Source organism: Bombus affinis, chromosome 7 (genome assembly GCF_024516045.1).
Source record: "Bombus affinis isolate iyBomAffi1 chromosome 7, iyBomAffi1.2, whole genome shotgun sequence".
NCBI classification, from domain to species: Eukaryota; Metazoa; Arthropoda; class Insecta; order Hymenoptera; family Apidae; genus Bombus; species Bombus affinis.
In genome coordinates this window covers 9,617,151-9,634,274 of record NC_066350.1, presented here as the reverse complement: position 1 = coordinate 9,634,274, position 17,124 = coordinate 9,617,151, and the positions used below count along the sequence as shown (strand labels likewise).

Genomic DNA, 17,124 nt, shown 5'->3' with positions numbered 1-17,124 from the left:
ACATCGTTCAAGTTTGTTAAACGATGACATTTTTGTTGAATAGCAAAGTGAAATACAACCAACGAACCACGAACGGGAAGAGAAAATTGACACCAGTTTATTACCGCCACCACCTCCGCCTCAGCGAGTATATTATTCCTACTTTAATCCTCAGAATGAAGTTTTGGAGGACCAGGAGAGGTGGTAAGTGAATGTTACATTGCCTCGGTTAAAACCACGTGCGCTAAACTTGCACCGATAGGATGGACACCTTAATTTACTTCGTATGTTTGCATATTAGTAGGGACCAGAATCAGTACCTGATGGAAGCGAAGCGGCTAAAGCATAGCGCTGACAAGGAATGCGAACTCACGGCGCAGGGTATGCTTTACCTAGAAGCCGTTCTCTGTTTCCTGCTCACTGGAAATGCCATGGAGGCGGATGCTCTCACGGAGAGGGCATCGTTCACCATGTACAAGGATACACTTAGTCTCATCAAGTGAGTATATCGCAAAATTAGCCTTGAACTAGAACAAAGAGTATCCCCTAATTAAAGTTATTTCCGATTTCCGCTTGCTCTACTTAGATACATCTCCTCTAAGTTCAAGAGCCAGCAGAGCAACTCGACAGAGAGTAATATACATAGCAAGCTGGTCATTCTAAGGTGAGCACGCACTTTGAGCTTTTTTCGTCTATCTTGATGCGTGTTTCAAAAACATTGTTTTGTCTCGTTTGTTTTAGTCTCTTTTGTCAATCCCTCATATATTTGAAGCTGTACAGGATGCGTAAATACGAAATCAAAGAGACCCAAAGAATTCTCAACGAGTACCATCAAAAGGTATGTGTGCCGGACTCGAACGCTTCATCATAAAATAACAAATTATTCGACTATGTAATAAAACTTATATTTACTATCTTATCTTTAGGCTGCTCAGGCAACACCGGTACAAGCAGAAGGACAAGGAACGCCTTCTTTATCCCCAACACCATCACCAGCTGGTTCTGTGGGTTCTGTCGGCAGTCAGAGTTCCGGATATAGCAGCGGCGAACTAGCAAATCGGGGAGCTGCTTCGGGTCAACCGCAGGCAGCTCCGTCGTACGTTAGTGTACCATATATTATTTATAACGCTATGAATAAGCAAAATTACCAATTTAACCTGCTACTGAACTGTCTCGAACTGTGGGACCAGGCAAACGCTTTGGTGACAGATATGCATAGAGGTGAGTTTCGAGCATTCGATCATTCATATACATATTTCCGTATTCAAGGGATATATAGCTAAAGTGTCTGTATTGTTGTTTTGTATTTGCAGATTTCTTCATCGAGCTGGATGAAAAATTGGGACCCCTCACATTGAAAAGTTCATTGCGTGATCTGGTGCGCTATGTTCAAGCCGGTATAAAGAAGCTTCGAGATCTCTGACCACAGTGGCATAGCCCCAGACCGCCCACCCCTAATTATATTACTTCTCTCCCACAAAACATGGCCACGTACCCAACGATGTACACGTAAAGATATATAAAACGATCTTTGTGGACTTGGAAGACGTACGGAAGATCGGCAATCGTGTGATTATAGTAACGTAACGCTCGTTGAGAAAATTGTCGAGCAAGAAAAAAAACAAAACAGCGGGAGACGTCGAGTATATTCTCAATGATTAAGGACTATTCTGGTGGGGAGCAAGGATTGAAGGTGGTCTGGGGAGCAGCGAAGAGACCGTTGTCTTCGATATAATTATATTCGATAGCTCTAATCACTATGTTTCTTCGTTCGGGGGTTCGTGAATGGGCGCCCTGGCATTTTTTAAAACTCCTAGCACCAATTTTATAGTCAATTCAGAGTTATTCGTCTAACAGTGAAAGAAGTTAAAAGAAGAAGGATCAATAAGGATCCGTGATCGGTCATAGAGGGAGCCCATGTATCCTGTGTATAGCACGCGTTACTTATTTTCGAGATGAGAATGGACTAGCAATGTAAAATCGGAAGAGAAACGAAGCAATAGAAGAAACATACGTTCGAAAAAAACGAAGAAAGAAACGAGGGCGAAATACTGGTCCTTATTTTTTTCGGAGTAAATCATTTTTGTAAGTTAACAGATGAGATCGACAAACAAAAGGAAAAGAAGCAAATGAACTGAAAAGGAAAGAAATGATGGAAAAGGAATAAGAAGTGCCACAGAAGCGCCCGTGTGTTCTCGCTTTACGGTGCGCCGCAGCCGACGTTACCTGAAGCATGAGTTTCGTCCTGGCGATTCGAATGCGACGAATACACAAGGATATATATATATATATATATATATGCATATAGTTTATTACCTATATAAATATATAAATAATTATAAATATATAGATACGAATATATTTAATGAAAAGAGAACCATCGCGTCACGCGCGTCGGCGTTTCGTTTTTAGTAAATAAAAAGGAAACAAAAACAAAAGAATATGGCGATCGTGAGATTCGTGATGGTTAGGTGAGATAGAAGAAAAGAGAAGAAAATGGAGGAGAGACAGAGACGGGACAATTTAGTGTAATGATGCATTTCTCTTCGGTGGAGATGCACCGCGAGCAACAAGATCAACAGATTGATCCAAAACCGATACAACACTACTACTATTATGATGTCTAACGTCTGTGAACGAAAGACATGACACTTTTTTGTAGATAGGTTACGAAGGAGAAAAGATAATCTAGATTAGATAATTAATACGCAACAAGGAAAAACAAAGTTAAACGGTAACAGAAAAAAAAACAAAACAACCAATACATATTATTTACATTACTTAGAATTAACCGGGGAATAAGTAGAGGTTCTAGTGACGAGATGAAAAAAAAAGAATATTCAGATAATGATATATAGTGCATACACTACATTATAAATAGTGCGATTATAAAGGAAGAAAAAAAAAAATGAAATGACAGAAACAAAGAAAGCGAGAACAGACACCAAACGAAAAAATAGCGCGTAACTCTCATTACACGAGACGTAAGAAGAAGAAAACAACAAAAGATAAAAAATATACCAAGCGTAATGGATAAGTAAGTTGCTCATGTGTATATTTTTGTAAATAGGTATTTGCGAGTGCCGCCGCCTTGAGGGTGACCTGTCGACGTTTAAATCGGACGCGACAGGCCGGCCCGCCCCAATTTTTGCTACCACAAATGTTATCGAAAATCAAGAAATTTCTGGTAAAAAGAAAAGATAAAAATATTAAAATACACGTACACAAGATATTACATGTCCACCGAATTTGTCCTAGAAGTTTTTTCCGAAGTCCAATTCTTCAGAAATGATTGTATTATGTTAAATTTTTTTTTTGTACATATATACATTTTATTATCGCTCCTACTATTATTATTATTATTCTTTTACTGTTGTATCTTTTACGTTCGATTCAATTGACCACCCTTCATCCGCCTCTCGCGAATCGGTTATTCTTTTCGTTGTTCCGTCACCGACAAAATTAAACAAAAGAACGAAAAAAGAAAAGAAGAAAAACCGTTATGTCGCAAGATACGCACGCAATTTAGTGTTTTTCCTATATTTTCGCAGCTATGAGAATGTAGGCTTAAAAGTATACGAGGATCGAGTGTAAAAGGAAGAAAAAAGTGAAGAGATAAACGTTTTACTTTTCTCGATAAAACGGCGAATTCGATTTGATCAGACCATTGTAACAAGACGAGAACAGGAAGAAAATAGCAAGTGGAAACGTGTTAGCAGTCAATTGACTAACGAGCGAGCATTCAACTGGGAGTTAATAAATCGTTCTTCGGACCAGGATCATAACGAGCAATTTATCTCGACAATTAGTTAAAACATATCGAAATTGAATCGAATTAAATTCCAAAACTCCCGGGAGCCTTTCCGTTAGAGTTTCTAATAATAATACGGAACGTGAGAGATGTTGGACCAATCTATAATCCGTAGAGACGTTTGATCATAATGCGCTGTCGGTCAATTAATTGCTAACGCTTTCCTACGAGTAGGGTGCAAGTAAAAGGGAAAAATAAATGAACGGACGAATGAAAAGAAAGAAAAGAGGAATGAAAGAAGCAAACACGGCGGAAAAAATGCTGGAACCGTGACAAAGGGATCGAACACGAGTTGACGAGACTCAGGGGGGCCCATATAGAGTTACTAAGCGCGGTCCAATGGTTCACGGGATACAATTTTATACCTCGTGTGCGCGTGCACACGGACTGAAGGATAAAAGAAACTAAAAAAAGAGGTCTATTAAAAAAAAAAGTTTTGATATTTTCGAGACACATATTTATAGTGGATACGTATAATATCAGGCCTTTCGCTCTCGTCAGCTCATGCTGTGAAAACGTAAAGACGAGTACGCGATACAATGCAACCGCATATATACAGATGTGTAGGTCGAAAATTTCGAACGAACTTTGCAACACGTATAATTCGACTGTTGCAATGAAATCGAACGTGTCCGCGCTTTTATCGAGAAATTAGTTGTATGTGAGGATGGATGTTCTGCAGGGTGCAACGTCTGTCGATCGGCGTAAAGCGTCATTATTAATTAAAAATTCCTTTTTTTTTTTTTTTTAAATCCCTTTTTAAACGATTTTCTTTTAAAATTTTGTTTTTCTAACACTAAGTTTTATTTCGCCGATTTGTTTTCGTGGTTTTCTCTTCTCTTATCGCAATATCGCGTTTTTTACGATTAGTTTTCTTCTGTATAAGTCTTTCATATTCTTTAATATAAAGTATCTTTCTTTTTTTATTATTTTATATTAAGATATGTTTAACGGTCGTCGCGCAGAGAAATGTTCGTTTTGGACAAGTCCTACGTTCCTACCGACCTCCAAAGATAAAAAGAAACCTAGCGAATGGTGCTGCTGTTTTGATATCGCCACGCTTAGGTATTCCTTTAATGGGTGGCAGAGATTATGTATCCGGAGTCTACGCGCGCTTCCGTGGTTCCACTTTTTCTCCATCCATTCTCTTGTTTTGTTTCTTTTTTCTTCTTTTAGTTTCTTCTTTTTGAACCGATCAATAACGATCGATTTATATATGGGACTACATGAACTTTTGTCACTACGGTTTAATGAAAGTTTATCGTCGCCTATATATATTATATTATATTATATATTATATTATATATTATTATATATTATCATTATTATCTATATCTTTATTATTATATTATATTATATTATATTATATTATATTATATTATATTATATTATATTATATTATTATTGATTTATATTGGTACTATTATCGTTATTAATTTTTGAGGTATTTATAGGAATGAATGGGGTATGAGAGTACGAGAGAAGGAGAGAAAGAGGTGCGTGTCTTGTGTGCGTGCGTGCGTGCGCGTACGAGAGATGGTGAGTTTGGGGGAGAAAAGTAAAGAAAGAAAAAGAAAAGAGGAAACCGATTGAAACAACGTATGTCGCAATGACAACTGTATATTATACATACCACAGCAGCAGAAACGATTATTCGATAATTGAAAGATGATATGTCGAGCGTATAATAATATACATATGTATGATATACATATAATAATGTCGAAAATGTTTCTGTTAATTAAAACTGTTTGATTTCTGTCTTCTTTACCCGCTACGCCGTAAAACTGTAATATATTTATATACATGTATACATACGAAACATACACACGAACATGTAAACGCGCGCGCGCACACACAGAAAACATACACGCACGCACGCACACAAATATACAACATTTACATACTCGTACAGGAGAAAATCCACTTACCACCATATATGTAAACATAGAGACATGCAATCATAATTATATTATTATATTAATAGTAATATACGATCATTATTTTACTATACTCTCGTATACGGTCGTATCGCGTGTAGTACCTAATTCCGATTCCGTAAACGCGTTGCTCCAGTTTCACAGGAGAACTCTCTGGTCCTCCAGGAACGTTCGTGGTTGAGAAAATTCGCTCTCCACCTTGAGATACCAGTGCGTAGAGGAAGATGCGGCTGAACAAGAGAAAACGAGAGAACATTTCAAATGTCGTTCAGATCTTCGTCTTTCGCGAGCCGTATTCCTATATTTGTATGATACACATTGATACGACACGGAGGATAGAGAGACGCGTTGAGGGCGGGAGAGTTCGCGTTCACGGTGATGAGCAGCCGAACACTACTAAGTAGTAACGAGCAATGCACAAGCAATTTATTAATTAGTTAACATACCGCGTAGTACGATCGACGCGTGACAGGATGGACTCTTTACACGATTCGAAGGGTAGTCTTCCAAAGTGAGCCGACGTCGCAATAATTCTTTCGAAAAAAAAAAAAAAAAAAAAGAGAGAAAGGAAGTAACCTCCACTAACGTTCGCCTCTACTTTCCGAACGACGCTCTAGTGACTCTAGCGAACTCTAGTCTGTCTCGTTCTCCGAAGTAGACTCTACCCTTCACTCGTGAGGGTCCCGCTCGGCTGCCAGAGAAATTGAAATCGCGCGTCGATCGGTCACATTTGATAGAGATCATCTCAAAGAGACGGCCAGACAGACGAGCAAACGAAACGAGCAAACAAGCAAGCAAGCAAACAGACAGAGAGAGAGAGAGAGAGAGAGAGAGACTCGTAGGATCGAAAGGGAAAAGTGACGAATGAGAGCGTGAATGGATACAGAAAAGAGAGGCCGTGAGAAAGAGAGAGTGTGTCTATGAGAGTGTATCATGCGAGAAAGGGATACAAAAAAGTGGAGAACGAAGCAATAAAGAGAGAAAGAGTGAGTGAGAGAGAGAGAGAGAGAGAGGGAGAGAGACATAGAATGGCAACCGCACCAAGGAGAGACCAAATTCGCTTAACGAAAGCTAATTACTTACTTGCTTTTTATTTATTTTAATTATTAAATATTGATTGATTGATCGATTAATTAATTATTGTATTTATTGGCGCGGAAGGCTGAGAGACGGTGGGATTCGCGGAAAGAGAGAGAGAAAGAGCGAGAGCGAGAGAGAGAGAGAGAGAGGGAGAGAGAGAGAAATTAAGAAAAATACGTTGATCGATCTAGCATAAGTACTCGATCCAAAACCACCCTCCCCAACCACGAAACACAAGAATGGACTGATCGACAGGCTTAATACGAGCAATGAAAGAAAACAAAAGAGCATTAACCATTGAAGAATCCTTTAGTTGTTACTTAAGCTAACTTAACCACTTAACCTTTACCGCTTTGATAGGAATGGAAATGAATTTGAAGAACAGGATCGAGGGGCAGTGAGACCGTGTTACGTGGGTGTGCGAATGCGTCGATCGGATCGTTCGATCTTTTGACCCGTACGGTTCGTGAACGTACGCAGCATCGTTTTTCCGGTCTCGACGAACGACGTTCACGATTGTCAGGCGATCTGTGGGGAACTGCCACGCACAATTCCGCGATCGACCAGATTGGATTCTAGCTTTCTCGTTTACCGATCGTAACATCCTTGTTAACACTTTGCAGATAGCGAAAATTATACGTAGGACTGTTATACACAAGACACAGTTTCGAAATATTATCGTTGCATATTATCGACGCAGTTGCAGCGAAGCTTTCCAATTGCTTCGCAAATGAACCGCAAAGGTTCAATCGACAGAATCTTTCCGGGAACGAGAGAAAACGACGGAGAAAACGCGATGTTAAGAAAGCGTCGGAGGATAAGAAATAAAGAACAAGTTGGCTAGTAAATTTTGACAGAAAAATTGTACAGGTTGTCGTGTTCGCGGTATTCGGTCGAACTTCGGGGAACGAAGGCTGAGATCTATGGTCGATCGCGCGACTCGAGGGCAGAGGTCTTCTCTTTCTTTCCGCTTTGTTGGATCTTGTTCGAACGAAAACGCGAAGATCGCGATTGCGAACCGAAATAATATCGGTTCATGTCGGACAGATTCGCCTCGAGACTGATCTGATACGCGCTAACGAGCTACGGTTAGGGACGGGGGAGAAAGGAAGGGAACGAAAGGAAACGAGAATGAAACAGAACGGGGAAGAAGAAAGACCGTGACAATATATACATATATACATATATATACATATATATATCGATATATTTGCGAGATATTTTGCGAGCAGGGCTTTTTTATCTATTTTATAGTAATCTCAGCTTAAGCGGATTGAGAGAGAGGGAGAGAGTGAGATTGTTTTGCTAAACGAGAGAAACAAAAGAAAACGCAAACACGGCGATTCAAACGAGAGAATAAAGAATGGAGAGAAAAATAGGAATGCAGAGACAATGAGGGGAGGAAGAATATAATTGCAACAAAATGGATAGGAGAGGAGGGGGGGAGAGATATAATGCGCAGCTGACAAACGGTTTGTAAATTGCGTACATAAAAGATAGATAAATAACCGTTGACTAAAAGAAAAGTGATGACGGTTTTACTATGTCGTATACTCTACGTTTTGTTTGTTTTGCGCCTTTGGCTTGCATTACAATTAATCTGATTATTATAATAATAATGATAATTATTATTATTATGATTGACTATTGATTATTATTATTAGTTGACATCATCATCACCGTCATTGTCATTATATTCTTATCATTATTATTAATTTTATTACTAATTTTATTATTATTATTATTATTATTATTATTATTATTATCATTATTATTATTATTATTGCTATCATTGTGTATATGATATAAATTGTAAAAAGAAACATATAACATATTCATTTTACGGGGGATTTACGAGGTCCTTCGAATGAACAAATTGTTTAAAATAAACTGAAGAAATAAATACAATATTGACCAATTAAGATCCATTCTTTGATATCCCTTCAAACCCCTGAGTTATTATTATCGTTTGTTGTCGGAAACGAATTCGAAATTCTGCCATTCGAATACTTTGTCCGTCTTTGAAGTTTTATAATAAACAGCGATCATTTTCGGGGTGTAAGATCATACTTACCGGAGCCCTAAAAGTTGGCCTCGAATAATCCGCAACAGAGAAGGACGTTACAAACACTACATTTACCCATAAAAAATAACTTTTCCATTGCGATCGAAAGCGCCGAAAATATTCAAGGTGATCAACACCGAGTCAAAGCACTCGTTTAACTTATTTAAGAATACCTCGAGCAATGAATGGAGAAATGGGAATTTCTTTTTTCCTTTTCTTCTTCTGTGCTATTCTCAGTCGCCAAGTTGCAAGAAGATCTTCATGAAAAATGCCTATGTCGAAGCACACCGTCCGAAAGTCACAATATAAAGCGCAGAGTTCCGACTTGCTTCAGTTTCATCGCATCGTAACTTTTCTTCTCATCCTCTTTAGTGTTCTTGCACTCGCGCACGTATCTGGTCATCACCTTGTCCCCCACCGACGATCCTATTAATCCACTGCGCGACAAGTGCATCAGCACCGAGTTGAACGCGTCTCTCGATCAGATCGCACCGCCTACGTCGAGTACGAAGCATTTGTCCCGTGTTTCGAAAGGTGAAACTTCCAAGCCGAAAGCTATCCTCGATAACCTCGAAGACCTATCCGCAGCAGAAGTCACGTTCCTCTGCTTTTTCACATGATACGAATCCCAATGATCCGAGAGTACACACAGTAGATCGTGAAAAATGGCGTTTTCATATTCGCACATATCCGTAGATGTTGACTGAGATTGAGCTGCCCTTAAAGTATTTACAGAATCTACAGAATCTACGGATATAATGCAAGAATCGGCTAAATCAACAAAGAAGATAAATTACTTTGAAACGTAATCGAAGATAACGTAAATAGAAGAAACGCCGTGATCGGACGAACCTTCCACGGAACTCGTTCACGAGAATGTGACATAGAATTATTTAACGCCAGTCGTACGACTTTTAAACTCGCCAGTGCTATTCCTCGATTTGTAAAACATTTAAAAATAAACACGGTAATTATACCGTACGATAATAAATAGCTCGCAGTACGACATAGAATTCATAAAGTTCAAGATCCTCGCGTAGACTGTCTCGTTATCTGGTTATCTGGTCGGAATACTGATTGCTGAGTTGACGTGTAGATAGGTGGTGGTCATGTTCGGTTTGTTGGAGGCGTACTGAATATTCAGTAACACGTCGTATTCACCGTTCGCCACCAGGGGCAGCAACTTGTAGCAATGAGCGTTGTTCGCGTAGCCGGTTAACTTCAGGTTGGCGTACAATTTCGGCAAATGTAATTCGGCCACTATGCCGTTTAGGCCGCTTAACACGCTTGTCTCTTCTTTGTTCAAGATCGATTGTCAGCGTCGAAGGGTTGTGCACATTTACTGCCTTCAATTCTAATACCTCGGTGTTCTGGTTTTTGCCAAGTCGAAATTGTCGTAGGTTGTTCAACTTAGAAATTCGCTGGAACCGCGCTAGTTTCGGGTTGTCATGAAAAGAATCATTTTGAAAGTTTTAATATTTTTGCGTTTCATGGTAAAATTAGGGAACACGAGAGAACTTTAAAAGCGAAGTTTATCAATTAATATTTTGTTTTCTTATCCTTCGTAAATTGATGAAAAATTACCCATATTACTTAGTCGTTCGAAAGATCTTGTTCTCTTGCGAAGAAATTCCTTTGTGTCCTTTCCAATTTGTTAAATTATTTACTGGTTACTCGCTAAAGAAATTTTTCTAAGTATTGAAATAATTAATAATATCAATATTAGCGCGAAAGGAATTTACAATCGGATGTGTAATAGTAAAGTTAATAAATAATTCTTTTATTAAGCAGTGCTATTACATGATACAATTATAAAATTAGTTATTATATATGTTGTCGTCTATATATTTAGTAATAACTTATACCAATAAATTTAATTCGCCATTTATGTGATAGAACATGTCCGTGTATGACACATTTTATTTAGAAAGGTGAAATTGCTGCGTATGATACTAATTCTACAGATATTTGACTTTATGTGCTGTCTTCTCCGGTGCTTTTGCTGTATATGCACGACAAGAGAAGAAATGTGCATTCGAACGGTGAAAGGTAAGAGCAAAAAACGTAAAGATTGCTTAAAGGTGTAATTAAGTAATAGAAATAAATTGTTTCTATTTGTATCGATTATAAAAACAACAATGAGGATACTGCAAGCAATGAAAAGCAATCAACAGCAACCAACAATGACGATCTTCTTGGAAATGAGTATACAATGAAAAATGAGATTATTTATCGTAGAAAAAATTATATAAAAAGTATTTGGAAAGAGTTTCGATAGGTCAGAGTAGTTTAGCAGCATTCCACAGTCTCGTTAGTTATCCGCTTTACTATCCAATCTCACAAAAATTCACCAAGAAACAAAAATATAAAAATGAGAAATAGATAAGGTCACGCTAACAATATAACAAAGATAGCAAGATAGCTTTCTAAAATTTCGAGAAATGATATGATATTCTATGATTTATCGAAATAATGCCACTTCCTATGAAATCATGTCCTTCTGATACATAGTTGTAATTGAACCAAATCTCGAAAATTCCGAAAAATTCCTGGGATGTGACGTCACTTCCAAGAATCGTCGAAATTGTGCCACCTCCTGTGATATTATGTTCTCCCGATACAAAATCATCTCAAGACCACTGCGTACAACAATTTTAACATCGAAAATCTACTTTTCGTTCAATGCTTTCGATTTCTTGAGGATTTGTCAATTCGTTTCCTTCCCATAAAGATCTCCACAACAAAAGCCACAGTCCCTAAAAGGTATCCACTGCCCAGTATATAGAAGCTGAACAAGACATGATGCATCTCCAAAGTCTTGAAGCTTTTATTTTTGTTCAGTTGCCTTTTCTTCCACGCCCAACGCGTTTTTCTTATACTCGCCTTCTGCCATTTTCCTATAATTCCACTTTCGACCGTTCTTTGAATCATTTGCGTTACAGAAGCAAGCAGTGGCCAGTCCTCTCTGGTCTTGAACACTAGCGCGTTCTGCTGTATTTTTTTAGATCGATAAAGGCGCACTTCATTCTGGATTCTCACGTAATGATGAAGACAGTCACCTAAGCAGGCGGCGCATTGCGATCGAAGCACGTGCTCCTTGCAAGCATAGTAGGTGTCCTTGTGGAATCGTGATTGTAGTTCAGGATCCTGAAGTTCTTGACCGTGAAATATCGATCCGTAGATTTGGCAGCCAGACTTCTGCGAACGATGAAACTTCGTTAATATTAAAACTAGAAAACCGAGGCTCTTCACAGGCTAAAATACTTCATTCCTTAATGCAATGCAAAAACCACTTCGCGAGATTTTTTCAAGTTCAATGCCAAGGCACCGGTTATATGATTTCATCGATATCGTTTATACTCTGTCTCGTGTAGTCAGTCGTTGTCGTAAATAAGCGGCTCAATTATAAATACAGTGACTCGCGTTAATATTCGCATTAATAATACTACTTTTAGTTATTTAGTAAAGTACGTGATTAATTCTCTAGCCGCGAGGTATTTCCTATTGCATTAAGAGTCTCTCTGTGATAAACTTATAATATATAAATTTCGTGCACTATCTCTTTTTTTTTTTACAGGAAAATATGTGAATCATCCGTGGCTGTAGGATTAAATAAATAAAGTATGTGTTTCGTCCAGTTACGATATTTCTTTTAAAATGCTGGAAAATTATGGTGTTCAAGTATCCATACAAGGTACACCGTAGGTTTTCCTAATTTGCTTAAGATCATACAAGTACCTTAAGATCCTCCGATGTTCTAATATTTGGTAGAGAAACAGGAATAGTAAGAAACGAAGCCCAATGACTCTGGTGCAGCGCGTTCATTATCAAGTACAATATGAACGTACTACTGAAGAAGATCCTGGTGGAATTGGTTCCGGGTAATCTATGTACGGAGCCAAAAGTCATCAAACGTATTATATTCATGCTAGCTTTTACGAACCCCTGGTATTTTGTAAGAACCAGAAGGGCGATCACGAACACAACAGCATTGGCCGCGTGTATAACTGGCGATAGGAAGGACATGATCTTGACAAACTCTGATATTTCTCCTGCTCGTTGCGTGAACACGCAAAGGCCGTCGTCCCCGTGAGGATACGTGTGTCTGCAATAAAACACATGGCAATCTTGTTATCGATATAAAAGAGAATTCCTTGCATTTCGTTTTCAAGTAGATTCTTCCGACATGGTCAGACATTCGATGCATCTCTTTCGTTCGAACGTTCCTCTCGGTACAACGTTCACGTGCTTTAAATTATAAATAGAATTTTGCTAATTTATGGAAGAGAAGAATCATGATCGATCGCGTTTCTTTGAGTTAATTTAAAATTTAATATACGACGAGGAAATTAAAAACGAAGTGAAAAACGATCTCAAGGAATATTTTAAAAGTAGGCCAAGAGAATTTTGGACAAATGGCATTATGAGGCCTCCGGAGAGATGGCAAAAGAAGATGATGACGGAGAGATGGTAGTAGAAAAGAAAGAATCATACATTATTTAAGAAAGGAAATATATGTTATACTTACCTCCTATTTAAAAAACGAAAAGAACTTTCCGGACAACCTAATATAAGTTTCGTTATTTAAAGTTTATTTATAGTTGGCGATTGCAGGAGTCTTCGTCGTCTTTGGTTTGTTCGATTGTTACGCCATAAATATGCTATACATATAGAATAACGCAATATATTTGCGTTATCGATAACAGATAAAAAACTAATTTTTTCTCACAGACTAAAAGGAGACACGACCCTGAAAGGGCTAATAAAAATTCATCGAAGCTTCTACGTACTTATGAACAGCAGCGTATGCGTGCCTATCATTCCAAGTCACATAGCATTACGGAGGGTTAAAACTGGAGGAACACGTACTCGACCTTCCATGTATTATACAGGCTCCTCGCGTTCATTCCTATATCCACCTCACCAGTAGCCAAGTCAGCCATCATTCCCACCATGGTTCCGTGACTGCCAATTCCTCCTAAACTATACGGAGACCCAGTGTACACACGCACGCGAAGGCTCGCGTTCAACTTCTTGAACACTATTTTCAGGATTTCGCTATTGTCACCGGAGAACTGTTCCAAGCCTCGTTTAGTTGAGTCTATTTGAAGATGCGGCTCGAAGGATATGGCGTTCGTTCGCACCTCGTACCCGGTTAGATCTTTCGTTTTGTCGAACATCAAGTCCTCGCATGTTCTCCAATCTTTCACATTCAATTTATCATCATTTTAGAATCTACTCATACTATTTTCTAAACGTTGTTACTTTCTTAATGAATTTTATTATCGCGTAGTAATAAAAATTTTTGTTTGGATAGTTTATCGCCAGATTATTCTCTAGTTTGTTGCTTTATCGCGATATCGACGAATGTACTTAAACGTGCAAGAATGTACCGATTGCACACAGTATGTATTAGATTGTCGGAAAAATGTCTTTCTTTTACAGACACGTCTTTTACAACGATGCATTTTTATACAAACACGAAACTTAATCTGTCGAACGTTGTGATTTTTATTTTGATAGAATAAAATGGATCATAGGTAATTCGATAAAATAATATAAGATGGAAAATGTGTATCCATTATTTTCTTATGAAACGAAAGAAACTTTTCGGACGACCTAATAAATATGTGTGAAAATATTCAAAATGGAGAACGAGGCAAATGTCTAATTAACAATAAATGCTATCTCTTCAGTAGCGTCGATAGCGTCGAATTTGTACACGGAGTTCGCGATCTAGCTACAAGTTAAGCGACTCACCATCGTGGTATTTCTTTTTCAATAAAATCCAAGGATGTTCACTGCGCCCATGGAAATGTCCAACGTTGCTCCAAACTTCAGGCGCCATGCTCGAATAGGGATTAAAAGTATAAAGAACGATTCCTTCGATCGGATCGATGCACAGAAATATGGTGGAAAGTCTGTCGTATTCCCAAGCTGTCCACAGGAAATTGTAAGCGTTCACACAGCCGCGTTGCTCGGTTTTCCTGTCTATCAGAATATGGAAACCCTGGAAGTTCGACCAACCAGAGTCCTTTATCCTTTGCAGAAGCAATTGAAGCATTGGCTGCGAGGATGCAACCACGATGAATTGGTTCAATTTCCAAAGCAAATATATCACAGAGAACTGTGTGTATATCGTGTACGAATATTTGCCCAGAGTGAACATCTCGAATGCCGTTGATTTCGATTCGGAGATTAGAGCAACCGGTAGATCGTTGAGTAGAGATCGTTGAAAGAATTCATCGTATTCGCCAGCTAATAGAAGAGCGTCGTCTGCATGGAACATCGTACATGATCGAATGATTGTCATCTGAAAGTGCACTTTTCGTATGATTATATACGTATGATTATTTTCGTATGATATATGATATCGTATATCGCGTATTTTTGATAGACCAACATACGCGTAACATACTAATTTCGTTATGTATAATCGTCTTTGAAGAGAAATTCCTTTTACATTCCTTTTATCTTTCGAGCCTGTGTATCATATAATGACATTGAAAAATATAAACTATCAAGACTATACAGAGTGTTAAAGAATTTATCACGTGTAAGATGAAGAAAACATAAATATAAGAGTTCTGCATTACGTCGTTTCTCGTATAATATTCTACAAAATTAAAGTTCAACTGCATTTTAAATCGATATGTCACTTTAATACTTTTTTATGCAGAACTATGAGAGGATTGGATTCCTACGATGCGAAGAGAGGGAAGGTTTCCATTAAAAAAAATAATGCAATTACAAAATGAAAAAATATATTATCGCAAATACGTAGTTCATTTTCAACCGTTGGTCGTTCTCGTCACGCTTTTTACGAGACAAACGCTGGCTAATAAATCCGTGAACGCTCGGTATAGGCAATTGATTCATATTTCTTCTCAAGTTCTGCTGAGCAGTTATTGCGGCATTTTAGTCGCCAACATCGTCACTTTAATCGATATTGAAACATACAAAATGTCCATTTTTTTCAATTAATGGCAAAGCCATCAATCTATAATAACATGGACATTTCATAAGCTTCAATCTATTTTTTCATTGCAGTTATAACTTGAGTACCGTTTTATCAATCAGCTCGTTGTAAGTGACTTTATTTCCAATGGTCGCATTGGCAGTCACCGTAGAGATTGATAAGACAATGTTCCAAGACTTCCAAGTAAGCAAAGCCATAGTTCGCGTGTTCGTGTGTTAATAACACACGGTTGGTCGTCGCGGAAGCTTCTTTACTTTTTTTGCAAAATCATGCGCGAACTGCACGAGGCAAACAAAGTCGGAGTTGCACTTTACAACGTTAGGTCAAGTAACGTTAATCGGACTTAATTGTTGCCGCTAAGAATGAAACTGCACTGTTCATTCAATAACTTTGTATAATTCCCATCGGTCGAAATCACGAGTCAACTTAATAGATTCTGTTTTACAACATCGTGTTACGTGCTTATTTAATACGTCCCAATGTCTCACGGGATTAATCGTTACGGTACAACGACAAACAATGTACTGATTCACGTCACCGAATAGCATTCCCTTTCCTGTTAGGCACCTACCATTTTCCTAACAATTGTTCCATCTGATAGTCATCTAAATTGACCTGTGTCCATTTTCACATATAATAATGGCTCGATAACGATCACTCACAATTTTCGACCGTGGCATTTTTATCCGTGTTTCCATTATTTACCAAAAATGCCCGTGTCACGTTGTAATTACACAATAATTCAACTGATAGTAAAATGTAACGTTTTCTTCCTAGAGACAATTCTTATTTCTGCTTTCCATTGTTTCTTTTCTCTTTTATTTACAAAAAAAAAAAAAAAATCATATAATACTTCGTCTATTAGCAAAATTTTATTTATTCTCCTCCTGTATGATTTTCTAACTGTTCAAAGATTGCACTTCCCGTTCCAGGAACTTTCTTGTCAGAAATATCTTGACACTTAGTCATGTCGAGAAACAAGGATGGTTTCTACGATATCTCCGTTCTCCAAGCTTCGCATATAATTACAACGCAACACGACCATTCTTCACAAATAAAGAAAACTCGGCTAAAGGGTAGAACCCCGAGTTATGACCGAGCTCTGCTTAGAAATTTCTATGTAGTTTCAACCTGAGCGTGTCAATGACCTAACCCACGAAATCGTCGTGCAACCGCGGACGTTTTAAAGACGAAGAACACGGTTTTGCAAAGTGGGAGGCCAACCCCACCATCGTCGCTAAGAAGAGGACGAGCCGAGGACAGTTTTGCA

General features: G+C 38.2%; 2 protein-coding genes and 1 pseudogene across 16 annotated transcripts in view; 1 reads left to right on the top strand and 2 right to left on the bottom strand.

Moving 5' to 3' along the window:
• LOC126918311 (AF4/FMR2 family member lilli) overlaps window positions 1-8,732 on the top strand; it is a 169,130-nt gene extending 160,398 nt beyond the window's left edge. For 12 of the 15 annotated variants that reach the window (XM_050726027.1, XM_050726032.1, XM_050726031.1 and 9 more), the window contains 6 exons: window positions 44-183; window positions 281-478; window positions 536-643; window positions 721-817; window positions 906-1,200; window positions 1,293-8,732. In XM_050726027.1, the coding sequence (XP_050581984.1) occupies window positions 44-183; window positions 281-478; window positions 536-643; window positions 721-817; window positions 906-1,200; window positions 1,293-1,402 (948 nt within the window). In that variant the 3' untranslated portion in view covers window positions 1,403-8,732. The remainder of the gene's footprint in view (window positions 1-43; window positions 184-280; window positions 479-535; window positions 644-720; window positions 818-905; window positions 1,201-1,292) is intronic. The other 3 variants (XM_050726026.1, XM_050726024.1, XM_050726025.1) reach the window with 3 other exon arrangements.
• Window positions 8,733-9,034: 302 nt separating this feature from the next.
• LOC126918170 (uncharacterized) lies at window positions 9,035-10,190 on the bottom strand (annotated as a pseudogene).
• Window positions 10,191-10,656: 466 nt separating this feature from the next.
• LOC126918324 (uncharacterized) lies at window positions 10,657-17,115 on the bottom strand. The gene is made up of 5 exons (XM_050726072.1): window positions 15,941-17,115; window positions 14,636-15,188; window positions 13,745-14,078; window positions 12,614-12,980; window positions 10,657-12,073 (listed from the first exon to the last, which is right to left on the bottom strand). The coding sequence occupies exons 1-5, from the start codon at window positions 16,049-16,051 to the stop codon at window positions 11,555-11,557; spliced, it is 1,884 nt and encodes a 627-aa protein (XP_050582029.1). The 5' UTR covers window positions 16,052-17,115; the 3' UTR covers window positions 10,657-11,554.
• Between the last annotated feature and the right edge of the window lie 9 nt (window positions 17,116-17,124).